The sequence below is a fragment of the Falco rusticolus genome, chromosome 16 (assembly GCF_015220075.1).
Source record: "Falco rusticolus isolate bFalRus1 chromosome 16, bFalRus1.pri, whole genome shotgun sequence".
In the NCBI taxonomy this organism is placed as follows: Eukaryota; Metazoa; Chordata; class Aves; order Falconiformes; family Falconidae; genus Falco; species Falco rusticolus.
In genome coordinates, this window is record NC_051202.1 from 1,723,619 (window position 1) to 1,744,327 (window position 20,709).

The window sequence follows — 20,709 nt, forward strand, 5'->3', positions numbered from 1 at the left end:
CTCCATCAACAGGTGATGGAGACCAAAAGCATGTTGTACCTTGTGACAGAATTTGCCAAAAATGGAGAAATTTTCGGTAAGCAAGAGAATATTCTCATGTTCAACATTTTAACGTTAACTTCTGAAGTTTGTTAATTGTATATCTTGCCCGAGGTTCCCTTTCAATGTAGTATGTTACTTTCCTTTGTCACGAGATGTGTGATGACTGTCACTGTTTCTCATTTTGGAACTAAAACTTTAGGGAAAGCTGTTCCAGCGTATGCTAACTTAAGAAAAAGGTTAAAAACTACTGATGGAGTGAATAGTAAAAGTGATTCCACACTCCTGAGGCTTGCATTCTAGTATTGAAAGAGGTTCCTGCACGCTCTCTTCCTTCCTGATTGTGGTAACGGCCGCAGTAATAAAATCTTCTGTGCCTGTGTAACACAGACGTGGTTATGGCAGCCAGGTTGTAGCCTTTCAGCTCTCCATCAGTGTAGCTTGGGTAAATGTCGTAACTTTCAAGGAGTCAGGCTTACGGTCTGCTGTGCCGTTATGGGTTACCTCTAGGATGTTTTGTCTTCTATAATTGTGCGGTGCCTACATGTCCCAAGTTACAGTTCTGAGATTTTTCTAAGGTATTGAGGCTAGGGTAGCAGTGAAGTCCCTTCAAGGAGGGACAAGCTGAATTTTTCCCCAGAACGAGCTATATGTTGCGGTGCTCCTTTTTAGGCCACAAAGAAGAAATATGTGATATTAAGTAGTTCAAATGCATTTCATTTTGACCTGTGTTAGCGCCTTTAACTTTATAATGTGCATTAGCGGTCAAAGTCTTTTTTCAGCTCCTGCATAGCTGATGAAATATTTGTGTGAGCCAGTGTTCTTTTGACCAAAGACGAGCTTGCTGCTCATAAACTCATTTGACATAGTTTACAACCTGCAGAATAGCAAGACAGTGTTCTAGTAAGGCTGGGATGATAAAAATACCAAGACGATAACTCCCATTTCTGTATACAGCGTGTTAGAGTAGGTCCGTTTTGGGGTCTGGTAACCTTTGAATATCTTGTGCCTTTCTCAGGAATGTGGGTTTTGTTGCTTTGGGTTTGGTTTTTGTGTTGTGGTGTATTTTTCTGAAGGAACAGCATGATTTGCTTTACACTGAATACCATCTGGAAACACTGAATAAGAAGAAAGGGGATTCTGTGTTTCTCACCTTCTAAGCTGCTTCTCAAACCAGTGCTAATCTTGAAGCCCAGCCATGAAGCTACAACTGTGCTTGGGTTTTTTCCTTCTGAAATCTTTTCATCTTGATACTTGCCTTGGGAACTACAACACTGGAGGCTGTTTATCTTGCAAGATTTGTATGCAGACTTGCCTAAGACAAAAATCTATCTAAAAATTACCTTTATTCCTACATCAGGTTAAGTTCGTGTGTCTTGTGTAATTTTAAGGTTTCATATATGAAACATTCTCAGTACTCAGTCAAGATTCTATAACAACGTATTAAATTGCATTTACGTGACCAGAAGGTTTTTTAGCTGCTGCTTTATGTGAGAAAGTTAGGTGGCCATAGGGGAAGACAAATTAACAGAAGGCAAAAAATACAGAAGTTGAATCAGCGTGGCTGAAGATTCTCAAAGTAGCTTGGATGGTAACTCTTTTTGGCTTCTTGCCTTGGCTTTTATATGTATCGCTTCCTGTAAAACTTTGACTTAATCTCTCTGTTCGTTCTGGAGAAGCAAAAGCTTTTTAGGCTCTGAGACCTTCCCTGTGTGCAGATACTTTAATGTGTGTTTCAGGCAGAGTTTAGCTAATTCTCTTAGACCTTGTTTGCTCTTAAAAAAAAATTAAGAAATCTTTCTGGGTCCATTATTAGACATTTAGTATTTCTGTGCAGGCTTTTCTAAATTATTTTTTCCTGATCTATTGGAATAACTTCTCAGAGGGGCTTTTGTAATTAAGGATGGGATATTCTGCGGTTGTATTTGCCACTGTTACGTGTTTTTGGAGGAGGAAGCAGAGTGGAAGTAATGGCAGAAACATGTTAGAATTTCAGAGGGGAAAAAAAGTCTTGTCTGAGAGCCTGCAGAAAAGACAGAAGAGACAGTGAACTACAAGAGTAAGTGCTAGGTGAAGAGCAAATGATTGCTGTCTAGTAATAACAAATTTGTTTAAAGTTTGAATGGTATCCAGGGCAATGAGTTTATTTTCCGTGAATGAGTCTAGCATATCCTAGTAGGGTAACGGAAGAAAGGAATAGAAAAATAGGAGAGGAGCAGAAATAGTCTCAAAGGTAAAAAAGATCTTTTTACCTGGAATATTTCGTATATAGCAGGTACTGTTGCTTTGTTTAGGAATTGGACTGAGGTGTTCAAGTAACAACCTTTCTTGGTTAAGACCTGATTTCATGAGTTCTGTGCTTGATATCCAGGCAGTTAGAGTTCTCACATGCATTTTCATTGCAGTAACAAAACCGGAGCTGCTGAGGGTTTCTCTGAAACTGTCAGCATCACCACGCGGAATGAACTTGGGGGCAATGAATAGAGTTTGGCATGTAGAGGGCCCTGGTGATTGGAGTGCAGTAGAGATGGAGCCTGGCTGATCTTTTTTTTTTTTTTTTTTTTTTTTTTTTACACTGGGGGGCAGGGGGATGGATTGCATGGAAACAGAACTCAAATGTTCAAAGTTCTGTCTTCTTGTCTGGGTTATCTTTTCCCACCTTTAAGTCCTTATCATTAGGCTGCTTGTGTCAAAAGCAGGATGTCATGTCCAGGGCAACTTTGATGTAACTGGAAGGTAAAAAAAAGTAAGGTAGTATTTTAAAAACCAAAAAAGTAGAAAGGTGACTTGCAAGCTTTTCCTCTTTCCTGTCCTGATCCTTCTTTGAGTATATTGAATTTGCTATGTTGAGTCTAACAATGTGTGTGAAATAAAGTCTCCCTTTTACAACACGTAGTTTCCAAACAGCACAAATAGTGGGATTCTCTTCTGGAGTCCTGTACCCAAGTGTCTTCAACGTTTTGAACATTTTGCCACGCATAATCCTGCTTTTGGGGGGGACTTTCATTTTCTGTTAGAAACCTGTGGAACCCACTATTTGTTTAGTTAATCAGTCTCCTGGCAGCATTTAAGTATTGTGCTTTGTTTTGTTCCTTGACTAACCTTTGCATTTGGGGGGGGTCTTAAAAAACAACTGACAAAAAACTCGCTCTAGGTTTGTGGCATGGAGCAGCTTATTTAAATTTTTACTCAAAAGCTGCTGAGGTGGGAGAAGTATGATGAGAAAGACAAACTTGAGTCTGGTGGGGCTGATCTTCCTTCCTGTTCCTCTGTAATCAGTGAGGAGTGAGAGGCCTCTCCAGGGGCTGGTTCAGAGCTTTGACTCACCCTCCAGAGGAGCCTCTTTTTTCCTCTCCGAGTACAGGAGGAGCTGAGAGAGAGATTAGACTCCCTGGGTTGAAGTTAGCCTTTGTGATAGCTCTTCTGAGTGACTTTGCTATTCAGCGATGTACAAAATTTGTGAGAGTTTATAGAAGTCCTTTTTCTATCTTCCTCTTGAATAAGATACTTTAAAGAAGGTAGCATGCTCTTAAAGATGGTTGTCAGTAGTTGGTAACTGGTAAATGTTCTCTTAATGCCATGTCAGGCTTTCAAGTTCACTGTGAGTAGCCTGGTATTAAACCTCATTGAGTCTTTTCAACTCTGCTAAACCATCGTTTCATAGTGCTGACTGGTAGTTCATGGACAGGATTATTTTCAGCCCCTGTACTAACATTCTTCGCTGTGGTCATAGCTTCAGTGAAATTTTGTATACTCCACAGCAGTTCTGAATTTGCCTTTTGTCAGTTAATGTCATTGCAATAAATAATGTGTTTAGCCTAGGCACTTAAAATGCTGTTACATTTTAGATTTGTTTTTTTTGTTAAGGTCTTTAGATGTAATAAAACGTTTGAATTAAAAAGATTTCAGTTGTGCTTAAATCCTTTACAGATCTACAAAGTTTCTAACGAGCAGTTTCCACTGTGTTTTTAGAAGTCCTTTCACAGCCATGGTCTTGTAACCTTCAGCACCCCTCACCTGAAGTCTCTACCACAGGTGGGATGCAGATTATCTGTTAGCTAAAATAACCACAGGGAACCTGTTCTGAAGGGCTAATTCCCTAGCTCCTCATCAGTGACTGTTCCCATTACAAGGCTCCAGACTGGGCAGCAGGAAGATATTAAGCCTAAAACCAACGTAATTGTTCAGCAAGGGGAAAGGGAATATCCAACTTTGAGTTACGGTTCTTTCTACCCCCTCTTGCTTGCAGTCTGACATACTACATGTGCATTTTAAAAGCAGTAAACATGACCAAACTACCAGCTTCTGTGATTTATGTCTAGCTTAACAATTGTATTTAAAGGAATGTGTTGCTTTTGGCTGAAGTTTGGGAGCAGTTATTTTGATCTTGTCCTTCAGTTTCCTCATGTGGCTTCCCACTGGGTTTTAGTGTGAAAGTATCAAACAAGTAAGTGATGATAAGCACAACTTCTTCATCTAGCACTCTAGTGCAGGATCTGACACATGACTAGGTGACTATACCTATGTATGTACTTTTCTGGCACTTCACATTTCTTGTGTGAAATAGAAAAAGGAAGGAGAGAAAGACTAAGGAACAGTTCAGAGGCAAATATTCCAACTGCCAGGCATGTGCCTGGGAAGAACAGCTTAACTGCATTTGCATACTCACTGTGGTATTTTACATCTCATAGCAGAGTTTCCGGATTGTTTAGGTGTTCCTTACAACCTTCAGTCTGTTTTGCCATTGGACGGTAGGTTGGGAGGACCCTGCTGCCTAGAGAACCGCCAGGAAAGAATGGGATACTGTTGGGCTGTATTGTTGTGCTAATAGTCCTGCTCTTACAGAGGCATCTCTCTGCTTTACTGTGAAGAGCCATAAGATTATCCTGAGGTTTCCAAAAACATTCACAATGGAAACGAAATGTTTATTTCTTTTGCCGGATGCCAGCCAGGGCATCCACCACCCGCTTTAAAAAATTACTTTTGTGGAGGGATAGTAATGCACAGAAATGCAAAATAAGCTCCTTTAGCCGGTTCTGTTCATGCTCTGCCTCCCTTGTCCTAGAGGGTACCTTAGGACTTGAGCCTGTTTTTGCAAGAGGCTCTTGTGCATTCACAGTGGGTACCCAGTGGCTGTGTGGGAAATAGATCAGCCCAGGTGGTCTGGTGGGTCTCATCTTCTACAAATGCAAAATCAAACATCCACGAGAAGTAGATCTCAAAGTAAATCTTTTTTTTTTCTTTTTTTTTTTTTTTTTTGAATAGCAAAGCACTGAACTTACAGAGAGGCTGGTAAATGTTTGGAAGAACGTTTCTTAAGCAAAACAGCAGCTAGATGTGAAAACACTCCTCCATTAAATATATATAGTAACTAGTAATGCAAAGTGTGCTATAGTTGTGCAAATAAAGATGTAACAATGCTATTACAATTTTATTGATACTTTTCTGAGTGCTTCTCTTGGAAACATGCAGTAACTGATGCACAGTTTAACCAAAGTGACCTTAATTCTGTACTGGATTTTGTTCTACTCACTGGGGAGCCGAAGTAGTGTTCTTTTGTCCTTAGCTCAGACTATACAGAAAGACAGTCTTACAAGTTTTCTAGAGTACTTTCAGAATAAACACTAAGCCTTAAGGAGACGTCTTTGATTGTAAAATGCTCTGTGCTTTCAACGTCAGCTTCTCAGCGTCTTGTGCCTCTTCTAAGTGGAAGTGTCTCCAGAAACGCTCCTACATGAAGGAGACATTCAGACATCTCTTTGATTTCTTAGAGTATTAGTATTTAAGTATGTCTGTACCTGTAAGAGCCTAGTTTTACCTAGCAGTTTGTCCTGGACAATATCATACATGTTTTAAGCAGAGATCCAAAAAGCTGGACTGGAATGGGCTTGAGCAGCTATCTGCTGTGTCCCACACCTGGCAGGATCAGCCACACCATTCTTGGAAATCTCCTTAGAGGGAGAGATTCAGTAACCTAGATAAAGCTATTCAGGATGTGAGTTTTTTTAACTATAAATATTCTTTCTAATGTTTAATATACATTTCTTTAGCTGAAACTCTGATTATTACTGCTTCTGTTAATAGGCATTCATAAAACTAGAAATACAGTGTGTCCCCTAATAAGGGATTATTTGCTTGTTACTAAATTTGAACTGGATGAGCCATGTCTTCACTGCCTTACACTGAACCGGGTTGCTGAAGCGTTGGGGTTGGAAAGGTTTTGTAGAGAATGTCTAGTCCAGCTCTGCAGCTCAAAGCAGGGTCAACCAGAGCAGGTTGCTCAGGACCGTGGGTGGAAACTACAATCTCTAGCCAACCTGTTCTAGCACTTGACCACCTGCCCAGAAAAAAACCCCTTTTTCTTAGGTTTAAATTGAATTTCCTGTGTTTCAGTTAGTTCCCGCTTTTTTTTACCCTTTTGCTGGGTGCTTTTGCTGAGAAGAGTCTGGCCTTGTGATCTTCCTCCTGTCGAGTATTTACACACGTAAGATTCCCCTCTGCAGCTTGTCTTCCCCAGGCTGAACACCTGCAGCACTCTCAGCCTCCCCTTGTACAAGCACTCCAGTCCCTTAATCATCTTCATTATCCTTCGCTGTACTCGCTTCGGTGTGTACGTGCCTCTTGAACAGAGCCTTAACGTACCAAATTTTAAAACGCGTACAGATACCCACCTGAAAAAAGGGCCGTATTTTAAATGGAAAGCATTAACCACTGGGTTTGGCAGCCAGTGTCTCTGGAGTCATATGAGGTAAATACCATCTTAGTCTTTCAGTTGCCCACTAAACGAGTGCACTTTGGACTACTGAAAAGGCTGGATGGGAGGCTGCCTTGTGACAAAGGTCCTGCTGCTTTCTGCTGGGGATCCAGCTGAATCTAAGATAACTTCTGGTTTCTATTTTATTATAGAAAAATGAAAAAAAACCCTCTCGTAGAAACATCTAACCAGAAAGCGTGACACGAGGCTAAGATTTGTCAAAGGATACGTTTATGAAAGCACGGGTAGCTTTGCTATTTCAGTCTTGCAAGGTACAACAGGATGCTTTCCTCTACGTATCCGCAATAAAAACTGCGGGTTGTGGTCCTTAGCTCCAGAGATGTATAGACGCACATATTCAAACGGTGTCCAGATTCTAGCAGTTGTGGCAGAACGTCTCCAGCAAGTTTCAGCTGTCTCGAAGTGGTTTCTGTAACCTGGGGGCTGGCACGCTGCCTGTATCCCAGCCTTTCCTATTTGCAAGCTAGTTAATGCACAAACAGCATCCTTGCACATACCATCACCTATTTAGATAGGCTGTGGTATGTTTTACTTCTCCAGGAAAGCAGTGTGTTTCAGAATAAATGACCTCTTCTGTGCAGACTGCTAGATTGGTGGAATATTTAAGGCCAGGGTGGTTTGGAAGCTTGAAATATAAAGTCCTGACAGGCTAAAGCCGTAAAAGCAAATGACAGCTTGGATTAATTAACTTGTTTGCTGCATTGCTAACAAATGATGGATTAACAGTTTAAAGAGCTGGCTTGCATTCAGTGTAATTTAGTTTGTGCCTTTGATATCCGACTTCACCTTTATTGTATGATTTGTCAGTCACTTTGTGACTGAATGATATTTAGCTTGCAAATATTATGTTCTCCCCTTACTGCCAGGCTTTTGTTTGTTCTTCTGCATTGCCAAGTTAAACCAGCTGAAAGCAGGTTAAGGCTTAGGTAGGTTAGAAGATCTGAGGATAGTTTTAAGATCCGCAGGTTCCAGAGATCAGGTCTAATGTGCTTTGCTCAAAAATGCCTTTTGAGGGATGCTGAAATGCGTATACTGCAACTGAGGTCTCTAGGCTGCCACTTCAGGTGGTTCAGGAAGCCACCTTTGTGCTCGCAGAATGTGCTTGGGAGGCAGTAGCAGCAGCGCGTGAAATCATTTCAATCCCACCGCAAGTGAAACAAAAATTAAGTTGCCTCGGTAATGGGATGTAGACCTTTTTCCTAAATGATCCCCCTATAAAACGTCTTTGAAATAAGCTTGTTTTACTAAGCGTATTAAGAAGATGGTGTATTAAGGCTTGCATTTGTTTATTTAAATCATACAAGTGAAAATATAATTCAGAAGTCGTTTGGATTATCAAGATGATACTGTCTGGAGCACTTAATGACAGTGCAGTCTAGTGACCCAGGTGGCAGTGGAGAACTCTCCATGTGTAAGAATGGAAGGTCAATGAAGTGGTCAGGTTTATACAGTCTGACAACAAATACTTTCTTTTTCACGTTTGTCTGAATATTTGCAAAAATCCTCGTGGTTGGTGGGTGGGTCTGTGCCCCCCTCTTCCTGAACAACTTATTTCTTTGTCCTTATCTGTAGTAACAATGAAGCAGAAGTACACCATGGGGGAAGTTTCACTGGACATGTGTTTTCAGGTTTTACATTGTGCTTAATGGGAGCTGCTCAGGTCCTCTCTGCATATCATGAAGAAAGCAGAAAAGCTCAAATAAAAACGTTGCAAGCACCTATAAAGCCTGTGAATGGTATTTTATTAAAGATAAAACAACCACAACTTAACAAGGCCAGGTATTCTGCTTTGGCATTGTATTGGGCAAGATGATCCTTTTTGGGTTACTGAGGTTACCTGACTAGCTCAGAAGAGATGATTAATCATTTTACTTACGGATTTTGTCAGAGATTCTTCTAAACAAACAGAAGTGTAGGCTCAAAACCTCCATTACGTCACGTTCACTTTTCAACTTGCCGAAGCAGCTGTTTTAACCTGTTAACTGAATTCAGACAGAAATGTTGGTGTCAGCTGGTCTATAAATGATGATTCCTGTTCGTGGGGCTTTCTCTATACGTGGTAATTAGGAGGGTCTGGCGGCAGCTTCAGCAGTTTAGTTCTTGTTCGCTGTTTTTTGTTTAACTTCACTACGAGTTGTGATGCAGCAAGCGGTTGGAGATTGCTCCATGTGTACATACGCTCAGCCCTTGCCTGTGGTAACTGTATACAATATATATATGCGTTTGCTGCACTTTGGCCATTAACTGCATTCTTTGTAGGATGCTGAAGGCAATTCTGAAACCATCCTGACAGTTGATTCTTTGATTTTATGCCTTGTAAGAGAAAGAATAGAATTGGCTGTAGAAGCTGTTTCTGTCAAGACTCACACAGCTGCTGCTTTGCTTGTTTTTGTTCCTGAGGATAAATGAAGTCTTCGGGTTCAGAGCTATCATTTGTTTCAGGGCCAACGTTAGTTTTCACAACATAATCAAATATGAAAATAAAATGTTCTTTCTGCTTGCGATGCGATGAAGACAAAAGAGAGGTCTTGTGGATACCCTGTGTGGGTACTTGTTTTATTTCTAGAGAAAAAATACTTAAGAGCTACCATGCAGCCTCTGTTGAGGCTTCAGAGGGAGAAGTGTGGCATGAAGTCTGTGTGAACTGGTAAGAGGCTAAAGCTTAAAGTACCCCATGATGGTGAAGCCAGTTATTTATTCCATGTATTCCCCACTCCACAGGAGTTGTGCTATATGAAAATGTTTATCAGAATAGTCAGGCAACTATAAAAGAACAGAGTAGACTTTCATTACTCAGCAGTGTGGGTTTTTGTTGTTTGTTTGTTTGTTTTTCATTCTTTTGGAGGGGAGGAGAGGAGAATAATGGGTTGGAAACGGATCAGCTGAAATGCTTTTTGAGTTTCCTAGTGCTAATTATTTGAGAGGAATCATTTTTAGTTTCAGGGTTGTTGCTTGCTGCCTAATCCATTTAAACCTGCTTTTTTTTTTTAACAGATTACCTCGCCAGCCATGGCCGTCTAAGTGAGTCTGAGGCCAGGCGCAAATTCTGGCAAATCCTCTCAGCAGTGGAGTATTGCCATGGTCGAAAGATTGTTCACCGTGACCTGAAGGCTGAAAATCTTTTGCTTGACAACAACATGAACATCAAAATAGCAGGTACTCAGAACGTAGATGATAGTCAGTTACACCTTATTTCTATGAAGTTGCCGCTACCCAATTTATCCTGCTGTGCTTAAGGTACAAAAAATCAGAGTGGTAACACATGTAATATTTTTGCATTACGGATATCATAGTATATGTAGCTGAAATAATTCCTAGATTAGCTCTATTATACTTCCAGGAAAAAGGAAATAATTTTTAGAGTTATAGCCATTTTTTGTGGGTGTCATAACATGTCTATAATGCTGCCAGATGTTCAGGTTAAAACAGAGTTAATCAAATAACTTCTTTCAACATTAGAAAAACTCAAAATGGAAGCTTATTGATTTTTTTCGTTTTGCATGCATGATTTCATTTTAATTATAAATTTAGACACAGCAGATGTTGCTAGCAATGGAAATCATTTTGGCAGTTGTCAACTCATTACAATTTCACGAATCCTTCCATACTGACTTTAGCCCAGCGACACTTGAAATGGGAAAGCTAGATGACATCTTGACTTGGAGGACTGTTGAAATTCAGTCATCAGTAGTATGGGAGCAGGAAAAGAAGGCCAGCTGCTGTAAAAGCTGGTTTGTCTAGGAGTAAGCTTGCTAGATCTGAGAAGGAAGTGTGAATAGATCGCCAATCAGGCTGAGAAAGGTAAAGTGATAAAATATTCCTGCGTTGTAGATCACTGCTGGATTGTTTTACCCTTGAATTTCCTCTGGCATTTCTGAAATGGATGAACTGCAAAAGTATCTTGATCTCTTGTGCTTTCTGTAAGGATAAAATTACAGAAAAGTGTTAAATGTGCCAGCAGCTCTCTAAAGGTGCGCTCCTTTTTGTCTACTGAGTACAGAGACATGTCCTTATATTTTTAAAGGAAAACACCTGTTTTAACTGGTTAACATCTGTATCGCAAAGATTCACCCTTTCTCTGCAATACTACAGCAAACATTGGGAAGGCTAGGTAATTACTTCTGGGGATTAACTTCACCTTCAGGAAGTATCTTTTAAATCTTTTCAAGTCGTGTTTATCAGAATGGGGAATCTATACCAACTTTTAAAATCAGCACTCACCTTTGAGATGAAAATTCCTGCTCAAGAAATAGTTTTATCCTCTTTAAATTTAGAGAAAAGGAACCCATAGTCGTTGCTGTTAAACCCACCCCCACACCCCAAAAAAACCAATAACCAATAGGTTATCTTTGCTTATGAGATGCCATACTGATGGACTAAGAAGGATTTCTTATCAATGTATGTATTAACGGAGTAGCTTACCCAGATCCTGGGTGTGTTTGTTGCTTTGGTATTGACCTTTTAGTTTTAGGTGTATATTTAAAACATTCGTTTTGTCATTTTTAGCACCAGCTTTCCACCTCTAGCATCTTTTTCACTTGGTTTAAGAGTTTACAGAAAGGTTAAGTAACAGGTAAATTAAAACTGAGGAAGAGGAAAATACACCTATGTGAGTTCCAGAACCGTGGTCTTCATAGAGTATTAGGCTACTGTTTGTTATTAAATCTGAATGTTAGGCTGTATCTTTGGCGGAAGGAAAAGTGTGAAAAAGAGATTCTCTGAAGCTAGAGAGGGAAGCCTATTCATCTGATCTTTGGCATGTTCTCTGTATTTCATGGCTCTTCAGCATCTCAGTGTGGGAATTTTACAGCAGGTTCATAAAAACTGTAAAAACTGTTATTTAACACTTCATATAAATTAATAGCAGAGGCTTTGCAGTATTTTTTTTTTTTTCATTTCATTCGATAGTAAACTGTTTATGGTTATCTTTTAATTTTCTGTATACTCTGTTGTGGGCTTTCGTAATAAATTGTAAAAATACTAAAAGCTACCATCAGATGAAGTTAAAACGGGTTCGTAACTGTTGTAGCAGGAAGATGCAGTTCTGTTTTAATAAAGTTCTTATTTAGGGCATTTGATAGCTGAAGAAAGCTAAAGAAACAGTTTGGGATGGAGATGATGTCTGGACTCTATAACAAAGCAGCCCAAATGTAGTAACTGATAGCATTGAGATCGAATTGGTGGTGATGTCTCAAAATTCTGAAAACCAATAGGGCCACCAGCACTGTTGGGTCACAGCTGTTGGTAATAAATCTGTGAAAAATCTGACAGTGAAATAGTTTTGGTACTTGGAGCTTTAATCTAGCGGGTTCATCAGTACTACCATTTGTAGTATTTGTACTTCTCTTGTTTCTGATTTCAAACTTGTGTTTATTTCTAGCAGCTACTGACAATCATAGCATCTGGAAATTTATGACTGATATAAATTGTATTTACCAGGACAATGTATGGCTGCAGTAAATAATGTGTCCAAGGGCTGCAAGTCACATGGACCCCACTTACTATGAGTAACTGAACCAAATATAAGGGAATTCTTGTGCTGTTGTTCATCTGTGCTTTTTCTCGCCTTCTGATCTGCCACTCTTCTCTGTTCTCACCACCACATTCTGTCCCTTCTAATTTCTCTTCCTCCACATCAGTTCTGCACTGCAGCTTGTCACGTTCAGCCTGGCAGTTTTTCAGAACTCCTCAGGAGCCTCAGCTGTGCTGGAGCAGGGCCATATTCAGAGGTATTCCTTCCATGGATGCCCTCAGCAGTGTGGGGATGCAAGTTCCCTGCCTCCCCGAACACTGGAGTGCAAGGATGACACAGGCTCACAAAAACACTACTTCAAAGGCATCTCAGGAGACGTGTTAACCAAAGAAAGGTTAGAGACATGAACTGTTCTGTTGCAGGGAATTTCAATGAAGAGGTTCTCCAGGGACTCAAGTAAAAGCACAGATAAATGGTAGTTACTAGGTTTCCATCATCTGCTTCTGTCTCTTTCCTCCTCTTAGCTGCTCTCGTGCTCTGCCTCTGTATTGCCGAAAGTAAATTACGGGTGGTCTGTATGTAAACGATCACGTGAACTGGCAGCAATTCAGATGGTCTGATTCCTTCATGTACCTTTGTCAAGCTTTATCAGATTGATGGCAACTCCTGTGTTGAGCCTTGGTGATAAAGTAGCTGGAGGAAAGTTATGGCTGCTAGAAACTTTGTAGTGATTTGTGCAGAGTCAGTTATTTTATTTTTCTCTGTAAAGGAGATGGAGGATGAATTCCACGGAATGGTTTATCTGTGATTTTGGAGTTTGCTGCTGCCCTGAGAACAGTCTTTTCCAGTGGTTCATATTCTTCATGCTTCATTTATCAAACTGGAAGAACAAAAGGCAGCCAGGATCCCAAGTCAGATAGCTGGAATTACTCTCTAATTTGAATTACTCTAGCAATTAAAAAACAGCACAGTAACCGATGAATTACTTTGATAGAAAGCTCTGCAGTGTCAGTGTTTGCATCGGGCCCATGCACTATGTGCGGGGCTATCCCTTCCTATCACTCCAAGCAGATATGAAATCCACATAGATACTCATGGTCACTCCAGGCTCTTCCTAACTTCCAGGGGACCTCTTGATTCATTTTGATGCTTCTAAGACTTTTATCAAAGCTTTTACTCTTAAAGAGTACAACATCTCTTTGTCAAATACAGAAACATGCATAAAGTTAGCTATGTATTTCAGCTACCAGGAGAATAAACCAAGATTCAAAAATAAGTGTTCCTAAAACTGAAAGCTGATGAGACTGCCACATTTTATGCTTAAACAAGGAGGCTGGGCTGAAATTTACTGCTCTAAAAGGAAGAGGATGGATGAAATTCAGTGGATATTTCATTTTTTTCAATCTTAGTAACTGGACAAGAAACAGAGGATGCGCAGAGATTGTGAGCTGAGGGCTTTGATAATCTGTTATTTCTAGAAGATACTAGGTAGTTGGGAGCAAAAGCCTCGAACTTAAATTTTAGCCTGAGTTAACATAAAAGAAGGTATAAATCAGATCCGATGTCCACTGCGAGAGCTGCAGCTGAAGAATGCCATACCAGGCAGTCTGCATCAGGTTTGACATCGAATTTGTTTTCAGGACTAGAGGTAAACCTTTGTTCTTTTCAAAGTTATTGCCTGTAGGTAACTGGATTGCTCATGTACCCTTTACATTTTGCTGTTTTTTTGAAGGGATCACAGGGACTGGATTTCAGTTACTGGTCACTGATGCACTGTGCTGTCATCCAATAAAACTTGCTCATTGTCTGTACAGTGGAACATCTGTGCATTTGTGAAAATTAAATACAGCTTTGAATTGAAGATGGAATAGTGAGCTTCTCTCTGCATACTTCCTGCCCCACAAAACTACCAGATTAAGATGCCTTATAGATGCCTGCAGAAATCATGCCATCCTGATGGTAAAGCTACTGTGTTCGAACCAGATCAGGTAGGAGAGACTGTTATTTTGAAGTAGGTTGTAGTGCTGGTTCGTCTTGCTGGTGGACAGTAAAATATGCATTGACGTCAGAACTGGCTGATCAGCATTCAGTTCATGAAGTGGGTCAGGTTTGTTTCGAACACACTCATACCTTTCCTTTATCAGCACCTCTCTCCCCATTATCTCCTTTGCTCATATTACTGTTATAACAAAAGATCCATGTGGCTCTATGAAGCCAGGCAGATTGAATTCTGTTGGTAATTTTAGAAGAATGGATTAATTATAGCTCTGAAGCTAGTATCCCTTCTGAAGGATTTTTTTGAGGTAAAAATTCGAGGCTACCTCAGATTGCTAGATGCACAGCAGAAGTTGCAGTGGCTCTGGCAGGGAGCTTCCATTTCTCAAATTGCAAATGGGTCTGAAATCTTTGTTTCCATTTTTAACAGGAAAACAGATTCCATTTAAATGATGTATGTTCAAAAAATTATACCTTCTAAATTCAAGATTATTCTAAAGGGGGTAATGAGATTGAGAAACAAAATACCGCAAATGTTGAGAGCCAATATTTGCAGATTGCACAAACACAGAGTTTATTCAACTGAACACAATGCTGCAAATGATCGTATTTTTTTAACGTGCCGATTCAGGCAAATGTTAAGAAGATCACTCCATTATATAATCTCAGTCCTCTGGTAATAAGTCCAATTTCAGTCCTTTTAGAATTCTGTGGCTGGCACATGGTTTGTTGAGGGCTGGCACATTTTTCCCTTAAACATCAGTAATGTTCTTAAAATCCGTTTCTCTGGAATGAGAAATCTTAACAGTGCTCTCAGGTTAAAAGCTATTACCTTTGATCCAGAGTTATTATGGTAGACCAACAATTGCAAAGTAGATACAAGACAGAGGAGGGAAGAGAGAGAATGAGACACTAGTGATTGTTTTGTGCTTAATTGAATCGTGGTCATTCTAACGCTCCAAAAAGTGGGACAACTAAACTGACAGTGCAATAATTAAAAATTAAGGAACCCCACTGGACCAAGCATCCAATATCCTATCTAAATCCTGAAGTGTTTCTTCGAAATGGTTTTCATGGATGCTATTAATTCTTGAGTTCTTAAGAAATGGTTTAACATCATTTGAAGACACAAGTATAGAAAGCATAATGGAAACAAAAAGAGGTAGCCATAATAATGTATGTACCCTGAGAAATAATGCCGATTTCCCTGCACTGGTAATTATTTTGTCCAAAAATAGAATAGAATTGGGTTTCTAAAGATAAGAGCAGATTGCTGAAATATGCCACACTGTGTTTAAGTCTTATGTTACATGAAAAAGTCCTGTATGAATTAGTAGGTATCCGGCTCTTACTGTGCTTTTTTATGCTATTTTTTGCTATTTGCAAAATATATTTATGCTATTTGCATGCTAATTTTTTCAGCACAAATTCATAACTGAAGGATACTGGTGTTCCTTGCCCATGAAAAAGGAAAGAAGTTGAACTTTTAGAACTGCCTATCAAAGACAGAATGAAGGAACCATTTTTCCAGGTTCCTAAGGCACACGCTCCTCGACAAGGCGCTCGGAGTCATGAGGAATTCTGTGCTGGGTCAGGTCCGTCTAGCAGTGACAGGGAGAGTATGCCAGGCTGGCCATCTTCTGCAGCCTGTTCCCCTTGTGCTTTCCCCACCCCCAAGCCCCAGCAGCTAGTATCGTGTTAGTCCTTATACAGCGTGCATCCTTGCCTACTGCTTCTAGTATCAGTTTATAGACCAAAAGGATTTCAGGGATTTGCTTAATAAAACTTAAATCATCTGGCTGTACACAAGACCATCAGATACAAGCCAACTGCTGCTGTTCGACCCAGGCAAGCCTTGTCTTGACAGTGTAAGTTCTATAATTTTATTGCTCAGATAGGGAGCAAAGGTAACGTAAGGATCATGCCATTCAGTTCTAAGATGTCCTTGCTCTTCAGCCACTTTTGGTAACCATAAATAAAACTATCATGTGTTGTGAAAATAAGCTTGTAAAGATAATAGTAAAAACCAAGAAATCCTAATTCTAACATAAACCTGAAGCACCTCTTACACTGATCAGTGATACTTAAAGACTCTGTTCTGTTTTTTCTGTTCAGATTTTCTCACGTTTCTTTTTGAAGTGGCTTCCACATGTTCACATTCGCTCTAAATCCAGTCTGGATGGGCAGAAGAGTTTCACTTTCTTAGGAACTGAAATCTTAGGTATTTCCAAGCAGGTCATGCTTTCTATAGCTGTGCTTATAAATATACATACAAGTACTTGTGAATCAGATACAAAGGTTTATGAGGGTAGCACCTGAGTAGCAGCTGCCGTTCAGAGATAAAGATTGATATTTATCTGCAGTACTAAGAGGATGTTGAAAATCTGACAAACTCAAGATAATTGAAGGGAGAGATCAGATTTAATGACACCTACACGGATGGCAAAATGCTTCTGAGAGAAGAAATCGCTTCATGTCTCCTGAAGTATTGTCCAGGTTGCTAAGCCCGTGTGAAGAAAAATCTCCTCAAAGAGAATAAAAAACAATTCACAGCAAGTCTCGCTGTAATAGGAAAAAGGCAGGTGACATACAGTGACTGGGTTTTTTTTGGTAGAATATTCTGTTGTTTCCCCCCTCTGTTATTACAGCTGAAGTTGCACTTGTTTCAGAACTGGAGGAGGATGTAAAAGGCAGGGTCTGTGGATGTTGCATTCAGTGTCTCCTGTGTAGATTTGGAACCTGAGTTGACCTTGGCTGTTTGCACCTCCGGAGTATGGTGACATGCCAGGATGCCATTGCATAATTGTCCGTGCAACTGTTGGGCGTTCTGTGTGCTTGCAGGGCATGACACTTCGGGATTTTGCGTGTGGGCTGACCTTCAAATAGTCTTTCTGGCATCGTAGCCTTCGGACTGATAGGCAGTGCGGCTCTCCCTTGATTAGGGACAAATCCCAAATGTTCATTGCTGTGAGACCGGGTATCTGATTTTCGGACTTTGAGCTCATACCTTGGACTGATGTTGGAGATTAAACCTCTTGAGGGTTCCACCTGTACCAGATATTTACAGTAGTGTAAGCTGTTCTCTTGTAACGAGGTATGTTAATTACCTGGGATACAATATTAATTGAGGGACACGGGGTTAAAAGGGTAGATGAAGCTTAAATATTTGTCCTTTTAAGTTTCCATTCTGATTGTTGACAATGCAAAAATAGATGAGGCATAAGAGTCTCAAGTGTCATCAGAAAAATGACAGCTCATCATTACCAGTCAGATACCTAAATCTTTAAAGGCCTAGAGTAATTGTTGATCCGATTTAATCACTGTTTCAAGCAAACTCAGTCATTTGTATTTGGACTAGAGTTTCTCTTCATAAAAGTCCTCAGATTTTCTGGTCAGATTTTTAAAGTAATCAATCCACCAAATACTCCTGTGCTGCCCTAGAAGATGATTCTAAATCAAATGTTAAGTTAAATCATGAAATGTAACAGTTCTGAAGTTATTTATGCCCCAGAGCCCCTTTACCAAGCAGTTTGCTCAACTCCGAAGGCTCTGATCATCATCTTTCTTCAGCATGTTCTTATTAATTGTTTCTTCCAATCTGAAGCCACGGGCTGTAGCTCCTTGTTTGTCACCAGGATCACTTCAGCCCATCTGATGTCAGATAAGCCCTGGAGGCCTAGTCTCCAAGGAAAGATAACAAGGCTATCTAATGACCAAATCAGCTTTCCAAGAACAGAGATTTACTTGTTCGGCACAAAAGAGTTTTGGGGAGGAAGAAGAGAAGGATATTAGACATGTACCTTGTGTGAATGCAAATAATGGGTATGGTTAGTTTGAGATGAGAAGTGAAAAGGATTAGTCCTACAACTGTGAGTGGCACTGGCGAGCTCCACGGGTTGCACTACTGTAAGCAGATCCTATTCATGGAACGTTAAGGACATGAATCTTTGCAGTGTTTTTGTTGCAGAGGAATTGGCGTGTCGATTTTCTACTGACCTTAACACATTGCTGTTACTGTTAGCCCTTTATAATGACCTTGCAAATCCCATCCCGCAGGTATTTTGAACTTCCCAGAGAAGGGCAGGAATATTCTATTTCATACTCTCTCTGCTGCATATTGGAAGTGGGCGTCTCAAAATTACTCCTGTGGTTTAGGCTTTTATCTGCACCCAAGGGTTCCCGCAGGGAACGGTGCAGTTCGTGTTCGTGTGACTGCCCGCTGTCTCTGGGAATATGTCCTGTGTAGCTGCACTGAGGCACTTTGGGATCACTTCCAGGACAGATACAGAGACAGCGATGAAGTATGTGCAGAGTACTGGACTGTATAGTTACGACCGAGGGAAAAACACGAGGCCAATGTTTACAAAAGGAAATGAGACTTGGAGCTTCCCCATATACCCCGATGTATTTGAGAGACTGGACTGAGATGTGCCCAGAGCATGTGAATACGCACTAAAGGTGGCAGAAAGTTTACAGCAGAATTACAGCATCAAACTCCAGGCTATGGAAATGTTGAGGCAAAAGTTTTCAGCAGAGAGTGACCGGTTTCTGTTGGCTGTTCAGGGGATGGCCAGGCACTTCAGTTACGCTTGGCCCTGGCCTGCATCAGGCACTGATTTGTCACTTGAATTTGGGCTAGTCTGTTAACTTTTCTGTTCCAGCATCCTCACCTGTGAAACTGGTACGCTCCCTAAACGGCCTGCTAAGAGGGACATGTTCCATAATCAATACCTTGAAATTCCTAAATACAAAGGGCTGCTTTGTGCATGTTGCGGAACTTTTTTAAAGATGCATTATTGTTTTTTTGTGGAAGAACCCCACTGAGAACTGCTCTAAGTGAGGTTAGACGTTTGTATCACTTGATTTGGCCATTCCTTCAGGATTACCACAAGTGGGCTTTAGAAAAAGGAAGGATAAAATGAGGACAGAATGACGTTGTGTGTGTGTGTGTGTGTGTGTGTAACTGTGGCTGATCTACAGTTACCAGTTGCTTATCTGAATGAAATGGACCCCCAACACAAGGTATGTAAAAAAGGCCAGTTTACTATATAAATGCCCCCCAGTAATATTGCTGCTAAATGGAATAGTGACTGGTTTTATTACCTTAGAGTGCATGCTACCCACTGTAGAGATTTCCATACTGAGAGCTGGATGGTTGCATCATCTTCATTTGCTATTATTCCTAACTAGTACATTTCATTAAAGACTACTAAAAATACCTGCTTGTGGTAGTGGTACCGTTCAACACAGGGGAGAGTCAGCAGATGATGCAGTAAGGAAGCAGAGGTGAGGAAGGCAATGAAGAGGTAGTTTTTGTAATAAAAATTGCCCAGTGGTACACAAAGACTTGGAATCTCTTAAGTCTTGTAGACTCCTTGCTGAAGTCTCTAGTGACCTTGTAGTTAAAAAGAATTAATGAAAGGAGTCAAAAGGCCTGTGAGATCGTGCTGTTTGCGTATGTTTCCCAGACAACTTTTGAACCTGTTGCTTGCCCGTGACCAAATTTGACAGACAGCAGGAGCCTCAAAAGGCAAAACCGTTCCTGCAGGTTCACATATAGGTGTTAAAGGAGTGGGCAGGATGTCTTACCTGTGCAAATAGTTGCAGAAGGAGCCCTGAAAATTATCAGAAGGATGGAACACCTCTCTCCTGTGAGGACAGGCTGAGAGAATTCGAGTTGTTCAGCCTGGAGAAGGCTCCAGGGACACTTTATTGCAGCCTTTCAGTACTTAGATGGGGACAAACCTTCTAGCAGGACCTGTTGCAACAGGACAAGGGGTAATGGTTTTAAACTAAAAGAGGGTAGGTTTAGACTCGATATAAAGAAGACATCTTTTACCACAAAGGTGTTCAAACATGGGAACAGGTTGCCCAGAGAGGTGGTAGGTGCAGCATCCCTGGAAACATTCAAGTTCAGGGTTGAACCTGACCCAGCTGAAGATGGCCGTGCCTAACGCAGCGGGGTTGGACTAGGTGACCTTTAAAGGTCCCTCCCAACATAGACTATTCTATGATTCTGTACCTTATTACATGCTAAGGAAAATCTTGGAAAACAGAAGAAAAACAAACGCTCTAAAAGCCTCTTTGGTTCTGGTGTTGCTGAAACTGCTTCTTCCACCTATGTTCATTTTTTATGTATGTCGCAGGAAGAGTTCTATTTAAAGAACTGCTGGAGCTCTTGTGTCCTTGTTAGGAAAGGAACCAAATAACTTCACTGTTCAGCTTAGTATAAGTAGTCTGAATCAGTTTCCATACTGCTTCTCTAAAACAGCTCAAGGTTAACTTTATCGAAGCCTGGTACGTTTTTGTTTGGTATCTCTGTATTGCTTTGATTCTGAGGGTTCTCTTGTGGTTGTATGGCGAGAGAGCCAGGCTCTTTGCTCTCAGCAACACAAGCTATACAAATAGAAGTAAATGCAATGGTACC

The 20,709-nt window shown here is 40.5% G+C and overlaps 1 protein-coding gene across 3 annotated transcripts in view; it reads left to right on the top strand.

Annotated features, from left to right (window-relative positions):
- Positions 1–20,709, top strand: part of SIK2 (salt inducible kinase 2) — a 55,265-nt gene that overhangs the window by 13,104 nt on the left and 21,452 nt on the right. For all 3 annotated transcript variants that reach the window (XM_037409614.1, XM_037409612.1, XM_037409613.1), the window contains exons 3-4: positions 13–76; positions 9,809–9,970. In XM_037409614.1, the coding sequence (XP_037265511.1) occupies positions 13–76; positions 9,809–9,970 (226 nt within the window). The remainder of the gene's footprint in view (positions 1–12; positions 77–9,808; positions 9,971–20,709) is intronic.